Source organism: Hirundo rustica, chromosome 11 (assembly GCF_015227805.2).
Source record: "Hirundo rustica isolate bHirRus1 chromosome 11, bHirRus1.pri.v3, whole genome shotgun sequence".
Classification (NCBI taxonomy): domain Eukaryota; kingdom Metazoa; phylum Chordata; class Aves; order Passeriformes; family Hirundinidae; genus Hirundo; species Hirundo rustica.
Genome location: NC_053460.1, coordinates 20,688,647 through 20,710,785, shown reverse-complemented (window position 1 = coordinate 20,710,785; position 22,139 = coordinate 20,688,647). Strand labels below are relative to the sequence as shown.

At 45.5% G+C, this 22,139-nt stretch overlaps 1 protein-coding gene across 2 annotated transcripts in view; it reads right to left on the bottom strand.

Moving 5' to 3' along the window:
• Window positions 1-15,914, bottom strand: part of KCTD15 (potassium channel tetramerization domain containing 15) — a 44,208-nt gene extending 28,294 nt beyond the window's left edge. Inside the window, exons 1-2 of one of the 2 annotated variants that reach the window (XM_040075158.1) lie at window positions 15,481-15,914; window positions 9,578-9,753 (exon numbers count right to left, since the gene is read on the bottom strand). In XM_040075158.1, the coding sequence (XP_039931092.1) occupies window positions 9,578-9,741 (164 nt within the window). In that variant the 5' untranslated portion in view covers window positions 9,742-9,753; window positions 15,481-15,914. Of the gene's footprint in view, window positions 1-9,577; window positions 9,754-14,962; window positions 15,272-15,480 lie in introns of those variants that run through there. The other variant, XM_040075157.2, reaches the window with a different exon arrangement.
• Window positions 15,915-22,139: the final 6,225 nt, after the last annotated feature.

Sequence of the window (22,139 nt, the reverse complement as noted above, 5' to 3'; positions counted from 1 at the left end):
ATGAGAGTGACTGACAGTACCTGTCCCTAACATCAGATCATGCATTTAACATCACGACAGCACAAGGGAACAAGCCAAGGTTCTGCAAGGCCTAGCTGTGCTCATCCATTTATTACATTTTACATAACAAAAACCTAGCAAAGTTCCTGGGGGTAACAGCAGCACAGGGTACAGGCTGCATCAGCTCCCGCCTGGCATCCTCCACACCAGCTCGTTACTCTGTGCTCCAGAGATCCAGCTTCCCTTCTGCTTTCACATGTGAACCCTGTGTTTGCATGCCTGCATACTTCTTCTAGTTAAATATGCACTTTGTTCTTAAGGATTTCATTAACCCATGAATAGATTAATTCTGATTTCAGTTATACAGATACAAATTTAAAGGAACTCCTTCAAAACCAGCAGTGATGGCTTTGGAAGGCCAGGAGGTTTGTGCATGCACCTGTAAGGGCAGGACACTCCGTGTTCATTTGACTGCTGGTTTTACACTCTCAGAAGTCTTTGAGACTTCACTGTGGACCCCCAGCAGCAGCATCTGACAGGTTCTGGTAACTCCTCACCATGCAGCACACCAGCTCCATCTCTGCTGTAACTCCACACACGACAACAGGGTCACACTAAGGATCTTTTTGGCCAGGTCCATTATTTGGATCATTTTCTAAAACAACAGTGCTTGTTTTCATTTAAGCTTACAGTAAAACTCTCATCGACTTCAGTGGAAGAGAGACCTGGTCCAACATACCAACACCCAAACCACCTCCATTTATTTCAGTGGAAGGAGGCAAGGAAATAAAAAAGTCCAATGTATTTTTAAATCTTTAGATTTCACAAATGATCACAAGCATGTAGGTCACAATATGCACACAGAATGACACCTACGACAACCACCAGTGGGATCATTAAAGTAATTAAGTTAGGCCTAGAGACAAATTCATTTCACAACATGTTCCTTACAAAACAGATACCCCCTTACTTCATAATCTAGGGAGTCTGTTTTATAAACTTCCTAAGTAGTCCATGAAATATCCCCCTAAGCAGAATAGGTCTACTTGCCATTGCAGGGTCTTTGTAAATCAAAAGTTTATGAATCAGAAGACAAACACCAGCGATGTGTGCTCAAACCAGCTACGAAGGGGTAGGGCCTCATCAGCCCCTGTGGTGAGCTGTGACCTCAGGACACGATTTCCAGCACAAAGCTACTGAACCTGAGTCTTTACATAACTCCTCTGCACGCCATGAGGGAGCTGGATGCACAGCACGTGAAGCAGCAATCAATAGAGGAGATCCCCCTTTGTTTTAAGTGTAAAGATGCTGCATTTCATAGTGCAGCATCTTTCCAGTACTTTACACCACACTGTTGAGCAGGAAAGAGCCTCCACTTGCAGCACCTAAAAGGAAGAAGCAGTTACTTCCACAGCATCCTGTGGAAGTGGTTTCTCAAAATACGCTGCTAATGCTTTTCCTCTTACCCTCCTGAAATTGACTGCTGAAAAATACTTAAATTATGCTGCTGGCATCAATGTGCCTTTTCAGGTAAGTGGTAAGCAAAGGTAGCAACAAGAGAAATGACAAACCAAACTTGACCAACAAGAAACTGAGATAGATACAGAGCGCTAAATGGGGGAAAAAAAAAAAAAAAAAAAAAAAGAAATTTTGGTCTCCTTGTCTGCTGGCTTCTCTTTGTGTGTTTTAGTAAACCAGCCAATATTTCAACCTGTTGTACGCAGGAAGAGTAGGAATTAGTGATGTGGTAGGCGTAAATCAGCTACAGTCATGTTATCATTGCAGAACATGAAAGGGAAGAGCAGAAAACAAGGCAAGGTCAGCTGGGGTTTGCACCAAAGGTGCTTTAATGTTCATCTTTTGGATTGCCCTCAGAGGCCACAAGTGTCACTCCTCCTACCCACAGCCTGGCAGCACCAGCTGCATGGACAGGCCTGCTCTTCCTTTTGACTAGCTGAGGCAAGGAAGCTGCTGTCTGGGTAGGACTGCACAATTTTCTCACATTCAGGGGTTCTGAACAACCTGTGCCAGGCACAGCCCCACAACCATGTTATTTCTCTATGTCATCCCAGTGGTGATTTGCTATCTGCTCCTTCATATAAGGAGCTCGGTCTGCCCTGTCCTAGTCCCCATAATACCCACTAATGCCTAGAACCCCACAGAACCCAGGCTGCAAAGTCAAGAGGAAAAATCATTTCTGAAAACATGTTCATCAGAGACCAGCTAGGCAGTATTTTCTTGAACATTTCAACTTTTCCAAGTAAACACACAAATAATTCATCCATCGACAGGACCCAATCTCAGCACCCAATTACAGTAAGATCTGCACTCCCCACAGGCTAAACTCTGCTTTCCTCTCCAGAGCCTGTGGGCAGTTCCCAGTCTGTGCCTGTGCTGGGCAAGGTAGTGGTTATCAAGTCCAGGAAGGAGTAAACACCTTTATCACAGCAGACAGCCGCAGCTCTGCTCCGGCTCTCTACATGCCAGTTAGTAGGAGATTCTGGAGATGTGGATACAAACAGGTCTGAAGAATCAGTTTTCATAAAAATTCCTTCCTTCCCATCTCCCTAAATCACTGGGTGCAGGGTTAGGGTTACAGGGGTTATTTCCCTTCACCACCAAAGCCACTGCTCCAGCTGTGCAACAGCAGAGGGAACATGTGGAAATCTGCTGTCACGGTGTGCTTCCTCCATGAGCTCTGACAGACACTGCACCTAGGGCTTTGTCCAGTTAGTGACAGAGGATTTAACATCATCATTCCCCGCTGTAAATACATCCCTACTACAGATTATTCTTATTTTCCATAGAGGCCAAGCCAGGTACACCCCCTCTGGCACCTTGGACTGGTGCAGCTCAAGCTGTAGCAGCTCTGGTCAGCCTTGCCCCTGCTCAGGAGCTGTGCTGGGTGTGTCCAAGCAGCAACACACAGTGCTGTAGGACACAAGGCCTGTAGGAACAAACACTTCACACCTTTTCCAGAGCTTATCAAAGTGCTGCAAGGACTTGTGTGACCTTGGCCACGTAGCACCTGTAATGAACTGGCTCTGCAGATGGGGACAGACAGGTTCAGCTTACACCCCCGGTAAAGCAGACTGGCAAAGGGAGACCCTTTGCTTGCTCCACGTCCTGTTTTACTAAGTACAACATCCACGCTGGGGGGAAGTAGAGGGTGCAAAGCAGGGAAGGCCCGTCTTTGGGTTTTTGTCTTATGGGTTCTGCCGGTCAAAGTTCCTTTAGAAACCAGAGAGACATCTGTTCAATGCCCAGATAAGAAAAACTCAAATTATCTCTGAATCTCCAGTGCACAATATGAACCCAAAACCTGTGTTAATCTCTGTAAGATTATTCATATGTTAATTCAGAGAAAGCACTGCATATAACCAAAACCTCTGGGTTTGGGCTCCTTTACTTGTTCTCACCCGCAGCACACACCCAACGGCCTGAGACAGGGCAGAGCCCCGGCAGGCTCAGCCCCGGCTGGGCGCTGCCACGCCGCTGTGCACTGCTCCTGCACCGTGCCCAGGATCTGCCTCTCACAGCATTCCTCACGTGCACGGAAAACGCCTGCTCCCGCCTCTCGAGGTGCTTTGCTTAAAAGTCTGAGTATGGGCGAAGTTCACAACAGCCACTGAAATTAACGAGCTTTGTGCTGCAGCTCTCAGGCAGCACAAAGCGCCGGTAGCGCTCTGCCGGAACGCGGGGCGCTGGATCTGACCCTGCACTGCCTGTGGGGAGCACACGGCCGGGCGGGGACTGCCAGGGCCCGCGGCACCCCGCAGCTCCGGGGAGACAGCGGCGCCTCGCCGAGGCTGAAATGGGCCCCAGTGCGCCTCAGAGGGCGTGAGGGGCTGAGGGAGGGACGGAAGAGGGAGCAGACAGCGCAGGGCCGCTGGGTGGGCGGGCGGCACGGAGCGACAGCGGCACGCCGAGATCTGGGAGACACCTCGGTGAGGAGTGCCACTGCAGCGGTGCAGGACTGCAGCAGCACGGGGCTGACAGCAGGCTCTGCTGTCCCAGGAGAACCAGGGCTGCTCCGGACGGGGATCCCTCCCTCAGCTGTGCTGTGCTTTCACAGCCCACCAACACTCACTGCTCAGGAACGCATCCGGCCTTCACCCCACTTAACCTGTCTCGAGCAGGGGCCTTGTTTAATCACTGATTTACACCCTAACCGCCAGCATGGGGTAAGTGACAAAATTTGCTAATTGGACATTGTCTTCAGGCAATAACCTCAATAATACACAGATTTGATGGAAAATTAGCAAATAAATTATTATAAGACTGACACTGAATACCATGAGCAAGATACATGAGATATTCTCAGCTCTGCTAGATCCAGAGAATTATATGTCCTAAATATATCCAAATTAAGAATTTCCCTGCTCTCTCCCAAAAAGGGCAGAGTGGGGCCCAGTCCAGAGCCCTTCACGAAAAGGGTGATGTGGAAAATCTGTCCGGTAGATCTCAGTAGGTGTGTCTGAGCTATGAAGCCAGCGTGTGCAGCAGGGTCAGTAATCGTGTTCCACCAGGGAACACAGGGGGCCCCAAACTTGGAGCAGAGAACCCCCCTGAACTCACCCAGGCTGGTGTGGCTGCAAGAGGAGGGGGGAAAAACAGATCTCAGGTGTCAGTGCTGAGCTCCAACAACCAGAGAGATGGAGGTGCTAGAGGAAAAGGCAGGTGAATTAAAACCCAAAGATACCTAGAGAGTAGCTGGAATCAGGTCACTTGATAGGAGAGCTTGTCTAAGGGTGGGTCAGAAGAATGACAATGCGTCAAGAAACATCCAGAGGAGAAGACACATGCTTTAAGGGAGTCCTTTGTAAATCACCAAAAAAGTCCACAGGTTCAGAGGAAAGTGAGGCAGGGATATGCCTGGAAAACTACTGTCTTGTAGAGAGGCCATTGGTTCCTGAAACAAATAATATAAAACCTGTGTTGGTTTTCCTTGGAGGCCACAGGCTCCAGAGATGGGGTGATAGAGCCCAGTGACAAAAGCTGAGATCAGAAGGGGCACAGGGCCAGGGAGATCCATCCTCCCAAGGGGAAAGGCTGGGAGCAGAGCTCCCAAACCCCAAGGGGAGGCTCTCTGGGCTCTGTGCACCCATCCTGCTCCCACCTGGACAGCAGAAATCATTTCTGCTCCCCTGTGCCATAAGTAATGCCACAGAAAGCAGGAGCTTTTACAGCAAATGGAAGTGTCTCTAACAGAGGGTTACACAAACTATCCAAGAATGGAAGGTAGATATATCTACCTCATACAGCAGAACAACTCAGAGAGAGCTCACAGCAATTCTCTGAGATAAAAACATTCAGGACTGTGAAAAGGACAGGCTTCTGACTAAAAATCTTGTTCTGCTTTCTAGCAAAAATTCAAAGTGGTATCAAAATTTCCAGTGAAATCTAGAAGCTGAGTCTTGCTGTGGTCTACAGGGATTTGGAGGTTCTACTTCTTTTCTGCTTTAAGTCAATGAGATGTCTGTCAGAGTTCAGTGGGAACAAGACTGGGGGATCTGGCAATGCCTTGGGGTACTCCTGACTGCTTGTAAGGAGCTTGGACTTTTGGTGCAGGTTTGTTTTATAAATGTAAAAATTGTCTCACTCCATTGGATAAATACAATTTGCAACTCTGTAGATGTGCTAGAGGTTTTGCAGCCGTTACAATCTGTCATATAAATCCACATTCAAGTGTCAACGTGTGAAGGGGCTGCTTTAGAGGTCCTCTGGGTGAAAACAGGAATGAAATTTCCAGAGCAAATGCTACAAAGATGAATAATTTCTCTACTTAGCCAGTTATTATAAAAATAAGATGCTGATGGTAAGAGTCACTAGAATTCAGCAGAGTTTTTTGGTTTGCTTGGGTTTTTTTTTTTTTGTTTTTTACCTGTAATTCAGAGCTACAAGAATTGGGAGTTTAAGTAGGAGAATTTGCTGAAAACAAACTACTGAAATTGAGTCTCAGATCCAGGTAAGACAACATCAACCTCCTTGTACCTTCAAAGCTTGTCAACTTCAATGACAGTTTTGGGTATGCATAGAAAGTGGCCACAAGTAGGTATAGGATGTGGGAATAATAATAATATTATTTGTGAGGTAATTTCTGAGACCATCATCATTATGCTGTTGTTGATCACAATTTCTTTTTGTTTCTCATTTCCCTTGCCCTTCACCCCCTGTAAGGCCAGCTTTTTTTTCTTGTGTGTGGCTTAATTCAAAAAGCCAGCTGGAAAGGTGTTCAAGAGTAGTGGGGGAGTGTGGGTGGTTCAGAAACCACCTTTGACAGTGGCTGATTAACCCTCCTCTCCTTTGTCACACCAGTCCTGCGCTGCTCAAGTTTTCTCCTCTTCAGAGAGTTTATGTAGGCCATAAAAATTTCTGGGAAAGAGGACATTTACCCCCTTTAATGCCTATTCTGGCACCCTTTACTTATGCAAATTTAATCAATGGACAAATGCTCTGATCACAGCAGCTGCACTAATGCAAACAACATCAAAGACTTTGTCAAAGTTGCTCTGAAACAACTCTGGGATCTCTGAAATGCAAGATTTGGCCTCTGGCTTCACATTAGCAGCCATTCACTAACTGGAGTCCCATTTCCCGAAGGTGCTCCTTTTCTTCCCCACACCAGAGCCAAGCACACACACACCTTGGCACAGCCACTCCTCGGAGATGCCAGGGAGGGATGTACCACGCTGCTGCTGTCAGGTGTCATTTGTGTCACACCAGAGGGGTGACAGCCCAGCAGCATGGGCAGGAACTGGTCATACCTACACTGCTGGGCCTGACCTGCCAGCTCCTGGGAGCTCCTCCCTCTCACTGAAGTCAGCATGAACTCGGTTTGCTCAGGACTGAATAGGACTGGACCTCCTCAAAATATTGAGGAAGTTTAAACATGACTTGGGGATTTATTTTTTCCTGTTTTCCACCAGCATGTGATGTTTCTGTGCATGCACACCTGGGCTGAGTTTATACACATGCTCACACTCCACGTGTCCTTAGAAATCCAAGTACAGTATATGCTAAAAAGCCTACAAGCTAAAAGCTCTTTGGGGTCTGGGAGCACAGAGAAGGCAGCACAAATTGTAAAACAAATGAAAACTGTGGCAATAAACTTCCTTTTTAATTTCAGTGAGCACAAACTATTTTATGTGACTGCAGCTAAAATTTAGCAAAGCATTTCAACATATGCTCGTATCTTCTGCTGAAATACAATCTATAAATCTGTGTGATTTCTTGGATTTGAAGCTTTTAAACTCACGCTCAAACCAAGAGTATAACATGCTGTCCAAAATAATCCAGAAAGCTCTGCATGTGGATCAGTGTGGCCATAAGTTACCTCTGAGCAGAAGCCAGCAGTGCCCTGGCATTACTTCCAGGTATTTTGCTCAGAAGAGCTATCTCTTCCTCCTGCCCTGTGAGAGACCCGGGAATCCTCTCCCAGCCACACTGGAAAGCCAGTCTGTGCCATATGGAAGATGCACAACAGGGCAGGGAAGCAGCATAAGGAGCTCCAACCATCCCCATGGGAATAACTGCAAGTACTTTGCCTCAACCAGGAATGGGAGCAGGCCAGACTCAGTGAGGGACTTACAACTAATTTTACTACGCAGCTCCATAGAAAAACAAATAACAGTTAAAAAAAGAAGAAAAGATAATAAATTAAGATACAGCCTTCACTCAGTTTCATTATGTATCAAGCACTATGTCCTGCATATGTCCTATGTCCTGGTGAATGGTTATCTTTTGCTATAAAAATAATGGCATCTACAGGTTTCATCCTGGAAGCTCTCACTTCAGTGAGAACTGAAGTTGGAGCAGCTGAAAAAGCATTCAAGCCTTATGAGATAATATAGCAATACAAACGAAAGACCGTACACAGCAAAACATCAGGCAGCATGTAAGCTCTGGTCATTTTTTTACTTTCAAAATCTGAAGAAATATGTTTTTGTTATTTATCAAGCAGGAAAAAAAATTGGTTCAGTATTCTATTCTCTTGGAATAAAACCTGTGAATTTATGTATATTCTCCCAAAGCTTCCGTAACTGAAGCTTTTATTAAGTAAGTTTGATGTGGGGCATATTTTAAAAATAGCAGCGATATTTTAAACTGTAGAAACAGATGTGCCACTCTATTACAGCTGCTGAACCTTCACTGTATTTTTTAATACTATGAAGCATTTGTACGTTTCTCCATTATAAACCTCTCTTCACTAAACAGATTTCTTCTCTATGATTAAAGTAGAACCACAAAGACATTCTTAAACAGACACTGTCCAAAAAAATCATATTGTTTTGGTCTGACCATAAAATATACATATTTTAATAATTGGGCTTTTTTCCAAGAGAATTTCAACAGCTCCCCTTCCTTGGAATGAAATCACAGCCATATGCTTTATGATATTAGAGGCATTTCAAGGTGTCTCCGTAAATGTCATTTATTGCTTGGGAACCTGCCAAATCTGCAAAACCCCTTAGTTCTTTTAAAAGAAAAACCTTCAGATGAAATCAGCCCTTTACCCTGGTTGTCATACCAAAAAAGGAAAAAAAAAAAAAAACAAACATCTCCCTTGTGGAATTCTGGCCATGCAGGTAGCAAAACCTCTTGCAACAAAATCTGGGCTTTGGTTTGCTCTGGAGCCAACAGAGCACTGGGCACCCTGGCCCAGCACAGCCACACCTGCCCCGAACTCACACTCAGCCTCTGGAACTCACCCTCTGCACCCTGAGCAGCCTCCGTGATAAAAAGCTGAATTGGTTTAGTGACCATAACTGTAGATCAGAATCAGGCACCTCTCAGCATCCTGCTCCCATGAATGTGCTTTAACCCTTCACAGAGCAGTGCCTCCCACGCTGCCCAGGACCCCCCATCCCTCATGGCGCACACTACCCTGCAGGACGGCAGCCAGGCAAACAATAGAGACACTCCATGTCACACACAGGCATCATCTCGTGCCACATCTGTTCCTAACAGGCATATCTGGAGTCTATCCTGAGATAATACTGGCCAGATTTACACAAATCTTGCCAGCCACGTCACCAACCTGTCCAGCACAAGGACTGCATTTAAACACACGGGAATTTAATCCGGAATTTAATCTGCAGCGGCCAGAGCGGCTCAGCCAGGCACTGCCCAAAGGAACAGACTGCTGAGGCACACAGCTACCAGAGAGGTCAGCAATCTGGCTGGCCAACAGAAACATCCAGTAGTAGTCCCACAGTAGTAGAACCATTCTTTCTCCTTGAGGAAGAAAAAAAACAATTTTCCCCCTAAACCTGAAAGAAACGAGTTTCCTGGTACAGTTGGAAATAATCTAGGGCAGTGCACCAACAGGTGCTTCAAATGCATCAGCAGAGCGCAGATGTTGAGAGAGAAAATGAATAGACTCTCTAAATAATATATAAATTGTACAGGCCTTTTTTTTCCTGCAGAACCCCAGTGAAGTTACTGTATAAATCAGAAACTGAATTATTCATGAGTGGAGAATATATAATAAATCGTACTTTGCACTGCAATATTCCTCACAGGTGCACGCAGTGAACAGAAGCAGGCAGCGAGCCTGGCAACACCAAGGTCTTACCTGGAGTCTGGGTACTTGGTCAGGGTAGCAAGGCTGCTGGTGTACATGTGTCCTCCTACATCGATGTGCACGGGAGCGTTGGACTTGGTGAGTTGAGCTGGGAGAGGAATTCCTTGAGCAGCCAGAGGAGAAACCGGGGACCGTGTTAGAGACAGACGGGACATGCTTCTTCCCTCCTGCAATGGGGAGGCAAGAAGAACAGTTTCTCTTAAATGTAGCAGTGTGTTACCTTTCTTTCCAGTGTGATCACAGATCTAATCAGATCATTTTTGCATCTGCCTGATCACATATTCAGCTAACAAATTATTGCCACCACTGTAATTAAGTGTATTTGCATCATTTTCTTCTAAGTACCAGAGGGGAAGAGAAAGATGCTTATTAGCAATAAGAAATCAAGAAAAAAAATTTCAAGGTGTCAGCCTCAAGGGGCATAAAACAAACTGCAAAATTCTAATTAAAGGTCGTGGGCTTATGTGTTAGATGTGAAATATCCCCTGACAAACGAATAACCAATTTGTGAATTGGGATTCAGGGGGTTTTTGCAAGTTTGTCTCAGTAACAAGACACCTCTAAATTAGTGACTTCCTCAGTACCTAAGGCATTTAGTTTATACAAGTAGTAAATTTCACGTCAAACTAAGATCAAATTTCTGGCTTATTTTCAATAATTGTGAAATAAATGGATAATTTTCAGTTAAGCCATAATATTAGACCTAAACAACTAATAAGCTTTCAAACTGAAAGCAATTAATACCTGAAAACAGTGAAAACACAAAGATAAATAAACAGACCCATGCTTTCAGGACAAGAAAGTACTGTATAATCTAGCACATGAAATTACAAATTCTACAATCCACCTAATGTAATCCACCTAAAAATACTGGAAAATTAGTGAAATTTTTGAATTGAATCAAAACATTTTCAGCAAAACCAAAGCTGAAAATACTGAAATGTCTTAAAAATGAACAGGACAACCAAAAAAAGAAAATTCCTCAATTCTCTTCTCAAGAAAAGCACAGCTTATTCTGCACAAAACATGTGTCTCAAAGCTGATTTCAGTTCAATCGGTGCAGACGGCACACAGGTCAAACAAAAAAAAAAACCTTTTAGAAAAGTTTAAGAAAATGTACATCCATTCTCTTTCTTATGGGGAAAGCAACATATGCAAAACATTATAGTTGAAGACATTTCTGAATATAATCTGATTTTCCTGGTATTTTGTAATTCAAGCATGCTACCAAGCACCCAGGCTCTTCCCTACATCTGACAAACACTTCACATGCAGCACTGCAAAGTGAATTTCTATTTCTCCCACATTACTTTGACAATGTTTCTTCAAAATCTAAAGCTGGTCTTGCCTTTCTCTTAGCAGTATTTTGTACGAGATGCCCGACTACACCACTTGATGAACATAATTTAACAACATTCTTTGTAAAATTATTTCCAAGCGATAGAGAAAGGGATTGAAAAATCTTAACACATCTGAACAGCTTCACAAAGTCATCACAACATCTCCATTTACTGTATTTCATCTTGGTTAGCTCCTAACAATTTCTTGCATCTACAGCACAGAAATACATCACCCCATTATGAATCCACATCCTCGTCTCTTCAGAGGCTGGATGGACATCTGCACTGAACACGAAGCAAATGCCAGCTCTGTCCTAGGACTTGTGTCAGCCGATGCGAAATTGGGCATTAACATTTTCACTACAGCACCACCTTCAAGGAAAGTGACTGAATCCTTTCATGACTGAAGATGTTGCTTTCTTGTTTCCCACAAGAGCTTGTTGTGGCCAACCTTCAGTAAATATGTCATATAGCATAAATAAAACAACTAACTTCTAAAAACAACTTAGTATGTAAGTACCTACAGTATTTTAGCAACGTGTTTACTAATCTGTCTGCCAGCACAGACAAAGATTGCTGTTTTTTTTTCTTACCAAAGAGCACTGTAAACTCGTGTTCAGTCTCTATTCCTTCACTTAAATGAAAGGGTCAGAAGATCCAGGCTGAATGTCAACCCTGTCTTTGTTCAGACCCCAACCATTATCACTAATGATAAAGGTACAGACCTTGCACGGTACAGGGCTGCCTTAGAAATAAACCTCATGCAGTTTCACAAAACAAGAGTCTAATCAGGGCTCATCTGCACCCCTTGTTACAATTTCCAAATGAAATCAAAGGACTTCCAGTCCTCTGTAAATGTGTCTTACATTTAACCATTTGTCTTGAAATACAGACATCAATTTTAAAATATGCACAGATACCTAAAGATCAAGTGATATGAATCTATTTGTGCATATTTAAACACTGCTGCTATCTTAGGATTTTGTTTAATGTTAGTATACCAGTAAATTCCTTGATCTGTAAAGACTGAGATTCTCAGTGAGGCCATACTCACACAGTAGATATTTAATTTATACTATTCACTGGAGGGACCTTTTGAACAATCCTCTGCTTTTGGCATTTCTCAGCTAGAGCATGTGTTGAAAAAACACTTAATTATAGAAAATCACTGGAAAGCTAAAATAGTTCTCAAACTTTTATGGCTTTTCATACTTATTGAAGGTGCCACTGGCTTTTGGGGGAGAAGAGGAGAAGGGGAATTAAAACACCGGCTGGAGAGGATTCATATTAAAAAATGAATCCTAGATTTTTATTGAAATTGTGGAATTCAATCATTTTTGTATGAGCAAATTAGCAAGAGGCACAACTGCTAAGCACTACATGAAGGGCAATATTGCTCCAAAAAAAAAAAAAAATACCCCCTGCTTCTTAAGGTACCATAACCATATTTCTAATGACTCCTTCCTCTTCTTAATGTAACACACAGCAAAAATTCATCACACTGAGTAATGTACTTATTTTATGCACAAAGCAAAATCCTAAATGTATTTATCCAGTGAAAGTCTTTATGCACATATTTTCTAATATGGATGAGAAAATTAAAACCTTAAGGGTAAATATCGCAGAAACACTAACAAACTTCATTTATTAAACCATGTAAAATAATCCTTGCTTTTTAGTTGCCTACAACAGGATACAGCATCCCAACTAGTGGCACAAGCAATAACCCTGCTCTAATAAGTAACACAAGGAACCTGCTGAAGGCAAAATCAATAGAGCCCGATTCCCAAATTATGTGAATATTTAGTTTTTCAAACATTACACACCAAGATCTTTCAGAGCCAGCTTATCTTTTTCTGCCTTCCTAAGCTAACTGCTTGTAAAAACTATTTGCCCATGCAAAGTGAAATAATCACAATGCCATGCTCATTTACACACAAAATGATTTTGTGTCCCATTGTGCTCACAGTTGTTCAGCTCTCTAGGGGTGATTAAACTAGCTATGCTGCTACAGCTTGAGATGATTTCACTGAATCGTTTCTCCATGAAGTTGCTTCTTTGCTAAGCTGTTATTTTAACCATAAAAGGTAAACAGAAGGCAGTTGTAAGAGCTCCATTCAGCTCCGTGCCCAGGGCTATAACCCTAGGGCAGAGAATGCTGAAAGACTGCAGAATTTTCCAGGGTGTTGCCTTTCTTGCTCTAAAGCCTTCAGGAATACTGTTCATTTAATACACAATCTAGATGATACATTTCAGATCCTACTAAAAGAAAGACTTCAAAAGTGTAAGAAGTTTTGGGCGGATGAAGCTTTCCCACCTCTGCACATAGCTTGGGGCCATGGTAACCAATACTGCTGTTGATGTTGGGAAAATACAGGAGAAATAAACTGCACAGAGCAGAGCAGACAGATAGGGACAAGGGAGGTGAAAGGTTGCAGGAAAGAAACAGGCAGCAGTGTGGAAGGGGGAACAAAAAAAAAAAAAAAAAGGAAAATAATAAAAAAGGAGGCGGCTCTGAAGGAGGGACAAAGTTAAATCAAGAAGCAGGCACTTAAAAGACTACAGATGGGAAGCAAGACTAATTAAGGATGTAAAAGCGCTTTGTTTCTAAAGTTTATTGTTGCCAGGATAAAAATTAATTGAAACTAATGCTGTTATTCACTCGTGCAGTTTAATTCCTTCATGCACATTTAAGACGTGAAATGAAAACGGCAGGTTTACGGACCTGCCATGAAGCTGCTCTCCCGGGGAGCCGGGCTGGGGGCGGCTCGGGCCGCACGACCCGGGCCCGGCTGGAGCCTCGGGGAAGCCGCTCTTCCTCCCCAGGGCCCTTGATTTCTGTACCAGCAGACCCACTAGGGCTAAACCCACCCACCGCAGCCCCCCGACCGCCCCATCCTCGGCACCGCGGGCCAGAAGTTCCCCCGGCGCTGCCGCGGCTGCAGGGCAATGTCTGCGTGCCCGGGCTGCGCCCGGCGCTGCCGGAGGGGCACAGCCCCAGACTGGGCAATTACCTTTGTCTGTCTGAACAGGGACGGCGACCGCTCGGGTCTGCCTCCACAGCCCCTCCGACACAACTTGCCTGCGCCGTGCTCCCAGCCCAAAGACAAAGCCGGCCGGGGGGGGCACAAACCTCGCGCTCGGTGCCTCCAAAATTAAAAACTCCATAAACATTTGCACACACCTCCACGCTGCTTTACTGAACGCTGCACCGAGAGACAAGAGGAGAGCGTGCCCAAAACTTTTGGGGGGAGAAAGGGGGGGAAGGGGGGCAAAGGGGGAACTCCCTCGAGCTCTGGTTGCCCCCCCCACCAACACCACCAAAAAAAAAAAAAAAAAAAAAAAGAAAAAAAAAAGAAAAAAATAAAAGAAAAAATAAAAGGAAAGGCTTTCTCCTTCCTCCCCCTCTCCCCCCCCCCCCGCAACCCGCCTCTCTCTGGCAGTCTCCAGTCTATTTAGTGCAAGTTTCACGTCACCCAAATGCTTTTCCCTACTGATGGTCAGGGAAATCACCAGCGAGCAACGCACCCGGTCACTCAACTTCTGCCTTTTTCTTTCGAACACACTGTATGCCCAAAGGTAAAATTCAACCAGAAAAAAAAAAAAAAAAAAAAAAAAAAGGGCACAACATGGCGTCCTTTACTTATTCCCACATAACAAGAAAGGAGATGTCTTAGATGAATGCAAGAAAAAAAAAGTCAAGCCCGAATCCCCGATCCTGCACATTTTCCGCGCAGCCAATGGCGGTGAACATTAGCCAGGCTAATGTATTAATTTTGCAGAAGTGTGCCACATCGCATGCAGGAGCAGGAATGCAAACTATAGCCTAGAGTGGTTTGAAGTCTACCCCAAACCAAGCCTTCCACTCTCACTGGCGCCAGAGTTTCATTCACAGCCCGCCCGTGTTTTCCATACGCGGCGCTCCCCATTGTCGCCCGCCTTCCCTTTGTGCCGAGCCGCCCCGCCGCCAGCCCCCGCGCCCCGGCCCGCGCAGCCCCGCGCTCCCGCCCGCCCGAGCCCGCGGCTCCGCGTGTACCATGCGAAAGCGCGGAGCGAGCCGCGCTGCCTCCGCCGCGCTGGCGCTTGGCCGTCTTCAGAGCCGGGGCCGGGGGGGCAGCGGGAGCGCGGGCACCCCGGGCCGCGGGGCTCCGCCGGCGCTGCCCATGCTGGAGCGGAGCAAAACAAAACATACACACGCACGCACGCACACACACACACACAGACACGCGCAGCGCTACCAAAGCGGGGCGGCTGCAAACGGATCCTGTAGCTTTAAAAAAAAACACCCCTCCGCCGCTGCTCCCCGGAGCCGGCAGCCGAGTGAGTTGGAAGCGGCACTTTCCAAAAAAAAAAAAAAAAAAAAAAAAAAAAAAAAAAAAAAAAAAAAAAAAAAAAGCGGGGGGGTGGTGAGGGGGGTGGTGGAGGAAAGGAGCACGAGCAGGCGCGAACCGCGCGGTGAGGCGATGCGAGGCACGGCGCGGCGCGCACGGCGCGCTCCGGCCCCGCACGGGCGGGCGCACGGGCGGCTGCGGGAGCCGCTGCCGCGGTCCTTACCTTGAGCACAGAAGAGATCTGCGAGCCCCCCTTTGGCTTTGGGCTCTGCCGGGGCTGTGTGTGGACGGGCTCAGCTTTTTGCTTTTATTACTATCTTTGCTCCGCAGATCCTGCTGCGATTATTGTTATTTTTAAAGCTTCTCTGTCTCCTCTCTCTTCCCCTGTTTTTGCTGCTTCTTTTCCTATTTATTTTGCGCGTGTGTGTGTATGTGTGTGTGCGAGAGGGGGGGAAAAAAGCCTTTAAATGAAACTGCCGAGGCTGTTATGAGAAGAAAGGCAATAATCCCGTCTCTAAATAACAGAGGGAAGGGAGAAGAGGAGGAAAAAAAGCGAATTCTTGCTCAGGGCTTTGCAAACGCCTGCAGGGCAGAGGATTAGGCTACAATTAGCTCAGCCCTTTGCTCTCGCCCTAGCTAATTTTGCGATGAAAATTGGATATTTTTCCCTCCTTTTGGTGAAGGTCTGCAGATTTACTCCCCCCCACCCCCTCCCCCCCCCCAGAATAAAATAAAATACAGCCCTTGAAAATGAAATAAGGCTGGGAAGGCAGCCGGCTCCCCAGCCCGCGCCCCCGGCGCCGCCGCCCGCAGAGCCCCTCCGCGCGGCGCGGCCGGGGCGGGAGCCCTGCGCTGCCCCGCGGAGCCCGGCCCGACCCGGCCCTGCCGGGGGATAACGGTTCGGTGCTGGGGAGGATCGGGCCGCTGTCACGTCCTTCAACAGACTTACTGAAAAGAAGAAGGAGGAAAAGAGAGGGGGGGGAGAAAGGGGGAAAAAAGCTGATTTTAATCATTGTCATTTGGTCTGATGTAATATTTCCCCAGGCATTTTCAACTAGGCATAAATTTTCAGCTCCCAAATAAGCAACACAGGGCACGTTTCTCACATCTCTTGACTCTTCTGTTACAATTAGGATAGCACCCACTCTGCACTTGTTGATAAACTAGATGAAGTCAAAAAATAAATAATAAAAATAGAGCGCTGACCCCCCCTTCCCTGCAGCACCCGGCGCTCCCGAGGTGCGGACGGGGGGCCTCGGGGGCGGGGGGGGCCTGCAATTATTCCCAGCCATCCATCCTGCCTGCCTCCCCCTCCCTTTCACCCTTTGCTAATGTCTCGCATTGTAAACGCCAAATTTCCTGTAGGCCATTAAAACCAAATGACGTCTATCGACATGCATTGTGCTATTGCGGAGCGCCCTGGCAGCCCGCCCCCGGCCAAAAGCGCCATTTCAATTAGAGCGCGCGGCGCGATGGCGCGGGGCTCCGCGGGCGGCTCCGCGGGCGCGCAGCGCGCCCGGCCCACGTACCGAGGGGGACCGGCAGGGAACCCCCCCGCGAAGGGGAAAAAAAAATAAATAAAAGATAAAAATAATAATAATAAAGCAAATCTCTCCCTCAACTTTCAGCCAGAGGCGCGGGGCCGCCGGTGCCCGCGTGTTTCTGCGCGCCGCCGCGGGGGATGCGCCCCCGCTCCGCGCTGGTCCCCGCGGAAGTTTGGCGGCGGGTGCGGGGCCGCTCCGCGCCCCGGCCGGCGGGCGGCCCCGCGGCGTTCCCGGCGCTCGGCCGCGCCCCGCGCTGCGCCCGGCGGGGCCCCGCCGCCTCCGCGCCCGCGGAACGGCGCCGCGCGCGCCGGCGGCCGCGGCTCGGCGGGGCCGCAGCGCCCACTAGCGCGCGCCGCCGCGCGGCCGTTACGCAACGCTGCGCGGCCCCGAGAGGCCGGGCCCGGGAGCGCCCCCCGCGCCGCGGGGCCTGCGCCGCCCCCGCCCCGGAGCGGCCGGGCGCGGAGCGGGCCGGACACCCTAGCACTGCGGGAGGGGGGCTAAAGTTTTCTGCCGTGGCAGGAATAAACAGAAACTTTTCTCCTAAGGGGAGCTTCTCTCTTTTTTTTCTTCCCCCCCCCCCCCCCCCTTCCCCTTCTAGAGTACAAACTACAGGAGAAGAGGGAAATTTTCTCATTAAAGTTACATCCCTGCAGTTAGTTCAATTACTTGATATATGCAGAAGATGTTGTAAATTTAAAGATTTAAATAGCTTACAAAGATGCCGGAGGCTCCATCAGTTAATTTCCTTAATTTATGGATTTTTAGCTGAGCTTCTGAAATGAAAAGGAGAATGAGAACTAGGTCAGCAGAGAGATTTGCATCCAGAAGAGACTAAAATTTGTTTTCCTTGACCATCCCATCAGGCCAGGTGTGATCCTTTGTGGGGGTCACTGTCCCACCTCTGACCTCCAGGCTGGGACTCCGCCTCTGTGAGCATGGCGCAAAGGGGGAGATTTTACTCTAAAATAACCTCCGAACACAAGCGTGCCCCCGGCCAGCTGCCTCACCTGACGGTCGCACAAGGCTGTAGCCTGAGTGCTCGCATTTCCTCAGCACTGGTCAACAAGTGGCTACGGGGAGGACAAGCTCCACCGAGACGGGGACCTGCTGCGCAGCCCGAGGTTCACTCGGCTTTTACGTAGGGGTGCGGGCGGGCTATTCGGAATGACTTGGCATCGTAATTTTCATTTCCTTTGTGAATTACTGACTGCTAAGTGAAAAATATATATGAGAATCTCAAACAGCAATCAGAGCAGCATAAAAATAGGATACTTCTGCACCGAGACGCGCTGAAGAGGAAAGAGAAGACCTAAAAATACTGCACTTGTATGAAAAGTAGAAATTGTGATCTGACTCATCCCAACACATCTGTGACAGGCGCTGTTTAATTGTGCTGCACGGAAATGGGATGCACGGATGATAAGGATTGGGTTTGTTTGTTTGTTTGCTTGTAGATCAAAGCAAAGACACAGTAGCGCTTGGGATGAAAAACCTGCGCGTGGTACATAACTTGTGCGGGATTGTTTTTACCGTATCTGAGAAAAGGACAATGTGCTTGGGAGCTTTGTGTTTCTTCTTGCCTCTATTAATGTTGAGAGTAATAAAGGTACGCTTTCCAGCTCTATATGCACGCTCTCGTTTCTTTCTTCTCACTCAAGTGTGTGAGTGCCTTTCTGTTGTTTTGTTTCAATATGTATGAATATATACATATGAATCAATACTTAAAAGATTGATATAAACTAAACAGTTTTAGGAAGCAACATTGCGGTATGATTAGTATTGGTGTTCATGATTTAACATTTTTTTTCCCCCACTAGATGAAGTTTCTAAGATTTGCAAGGTACGTGTCAAGGACGGGTATATAAATGGATTTTTATTTATTCACAACTCCAAGACTAATTGCTTCTCTTTGCCTGAAGGCCAAGAGATTGGTTTTAATATGACACTTCAAAAGTATTCATAGAACTACAGAGATACTAAGTGTCATTGTTTAAGAGAGAAAACTCGCTCTGCTACTTGTGACCCTGAAAATAAAATCTTCGCTGGATTTTGAATCCTAATGTTGTCTTTCAGAGTTTCACTTAAAGCTCAACTATCAAGAAGTGTACAAAGGAAAATATTAAATAGTATGTAGTGAACATAAAAGAAGAAACACTGTTAGAACTGAATATAACTTATTTTCTCAACAATTCTAATTATCCTCCCTATAAAGCAATATAAAATTTGTAGCAGAAGATTCCTGAGCTCAGTTGCAGGATATTAGAATTAGAAATTATAAGTTGTAATTTATCATAGGCGCTTAGAAGTTCTTTACTAAATGTCCAGCATGTGTTTATTACAATCCTAAGTATTTAAAAATACATACTTTGGATTTTTCTCTTACCAAAAGTTCTCTGCAGATGCTTAAAAATGGAATTGGACAGAACTGTTTTCTAATCTGTTTTTATATTTAATTATTCTATAGTTTACTTTCTTTTTTTTAAATAAATGGGTAAAATATTTATTGATTAATTCACACCTAAGACAGTGTGAAACAGAAGCCCATAAGGAACTCCAGCTCATTTGCTTCCCCCCCCCACCCCCCCAAAAAAAAAAAAAAAAAAGGTGTGTATTTTGCGGGATAGAATATTACTAGACCATAAAAATCTGCTGATTTGAAGGGATATGAGTTTCTTATCAAAAAGATGGTCCAAATATATTTTGAGATGTGTGAAATAAAGTAGCATGAATTGGCAAAGAACATCAACCTCTTCTGTGCCATGCGCTCTACATTAGAGCAGGACAGTTGGTATTGTTCTTGAGGACCCTGTATGACTTTGTGGTAGTAAACCTCATCCTGTCCTAGTCCCTACTCTTTTCCTTACGTTTTGGGTTTTATCATGATGTTTAGACCTGACTTCAGCACTTGTTATTTTACATAACTTAACTTGAGACATTCTGGTGATGATACCAGTATTTCCACCAACTGCAATAAGTGCAGAGAGAAAACTGTGGAGTGCCTGGTCCTCACTGAAACTCACCATGTTCTACCAGGCATTTTAAGAGAAAGCAGGAAGTACGGGAGAAAATGGATCATTTCATTAAATGTTTAAAGCAGATGAATGAGAATTAAGGGATAGTCCCTTTAAAACAAAGGAATCAATGTCTATATGTAGATTAATACTCCTCCCAGTCACCACTGTAAGACAGTGTTAAGACACCACTGTAGCTTAGGTGGACTTTTATCTTGGAAGAGAAGATTTGAGTAAATAACTGGGATTTCAAAAGTAGTTGTTGGACATTGGATGCACACTCAGTGAGCAAAGGCTAGATGACTGTTGCTTCCAGTGGGTTTTCACGGCTGTGACTGGGTTTGGCTCTGTCTCCAGGACAGCAGAGGGGGACAAACACATCTGAACGCAGACATCGGGGGCCATGGGTGCTCTGACTGCCACCATTGCTTCTGTCACTGGAAGTGAGAGAGAAGGAGAAGCTGTGGAAAGCTGATGTTGCAGATGTGTTGAGCCTACAGAAAGGTTTGTTCTTGTGAGGAACATGATAATATTAAGCATCTTGAAATCTCAGTACTTGCTACAGTCAGTTGACATATAAGGAATAATAAAAAAAAATACATCTCCCAGCTGAAGCAAGTTTTCAAGCCAGTTGCAGTGCCAATCATTCTGGAACAGGAACTTGACCCAGAGTTTGCTAATTAAGTCAAATAATCGTTTGTCATTTGTAGACAGATAAGGGGTTTCCTGAGAGCAGTAAGCATGACCACGCAAAGAACAAAATCTGATCATTAGGAACTAACCAAGTTTTGTCAGTCTTTTCCCTTGAATGCTCTTCTATTCTTTTCAAGAAACAGCTTGCTGCTGAGTAAGTTTACAGACCATTACTTTATTGACTAAATACAGATGGACTGTTTTTAAAACTATCCATTATCCAGTGCCTAACTCGTGACAACAGCGTGATACAAAGAAATAATCTGTCCTGGAATGCCAAGATGAAATAACTTGTCAGGAAATACAGTACAGGAAAGGTTGGTTTGCCTCTTCTGTTTCCAACTGTTATAAGCCAAAGATAGCTTCCAAAATGAAATTTACATAATCAGGATGTCCCATGTTAATGTTCAGCATGGTGTTTTGAGTTTCACACATTTTGTTAGGTGCTCTACCTCCTCTTCTTAAACAGGTTATAAAACTGAGGAGTGTTTTTTAACCTGTTTAAGGAACATGTGTGGTGTCAGTTTTTAACTACTTATTAAATAAACCTTATCCATATTGTATATGTCACAGAGAGGAGAGAACATTTTTTTGGCTGAGTTTAATCCATTCGTTGGTTTATTAGAGACACAATGTACTCTGAAGAATGTCACAAATCCACATGGTGTCCCTGCACGCTTGATTTTTGCATATGGATCGCTGACTTAGCTGAACGATGTATAAAATCCTGTGTAGCCAGGCAGCTCCCAACTGAACACACTTCTAAGGGACGTTATATGCATTGCTTCTGCCAGCAAAGGTCTGGGATATGTTAAACTAAAAAAAAAAAAAAAAAAAAAAAAAATCACTGAACAGAATATAGAGAATGAAGAAAAGAGCTCAAATGGCCCTTTGTAAGAAATCATTTACACATTTTAGGATCTTTGGGCACAGGCACCTCTAGAATCATAGGTGTATTGCTTATTTATGTAGCAGCATTTCGGCACACTTTTTCTTTGGCAAATACCAGACCAAAGAGGTTTGGATCATGCATGGCAGGAACAGAACCTGAGAGAGCAGCAGCTCAGTAAGGTATCACAACAATGACATGAAAATGGAAGAAAAAGAAAACAGAGTGAATTCTTCCAGAACCTGAATTTAACAGCACACCAACATGGAATTAAGCACACCTTTATTTTGAAAAAATATCTAAATATTAGGGGAAAAATTGCAGAATTGAAAGGGGAAAACCAAAAGAATATTTTGAGGTAGTGATGTTCATCTGTTGGATGAGATGATTAGTGAATTGGAATTTGTGGGACTGCGGCAAACTTGCATAGCGAAAGACACAATACAGAACAAAACTCATTACTGCTAAGAGTATGAAAAGGGAGCAGTAGCAGTGTTGTGGCCGATGATTTCTGCGTGCTAAGCCCCGGTGGTTCTCCCTGCCCACCTGTGACGCAGGCGGGCTCAGCTGGAGCGTTTCCAGCGCAGGACGTGCCCCAGTACAGGGCTGATGCGCGCTGGTGCTGCTCTGCCGAGCCGCAGCCGAGCTGCCATTGTTCAGCACAAAGAAGAGGAGAGCTCTGAACCTGGCCAGCTGAGCCAGAGCCTATCCAAACCCTGCTAAGCCAGAGACCCTTGGAAAGGAG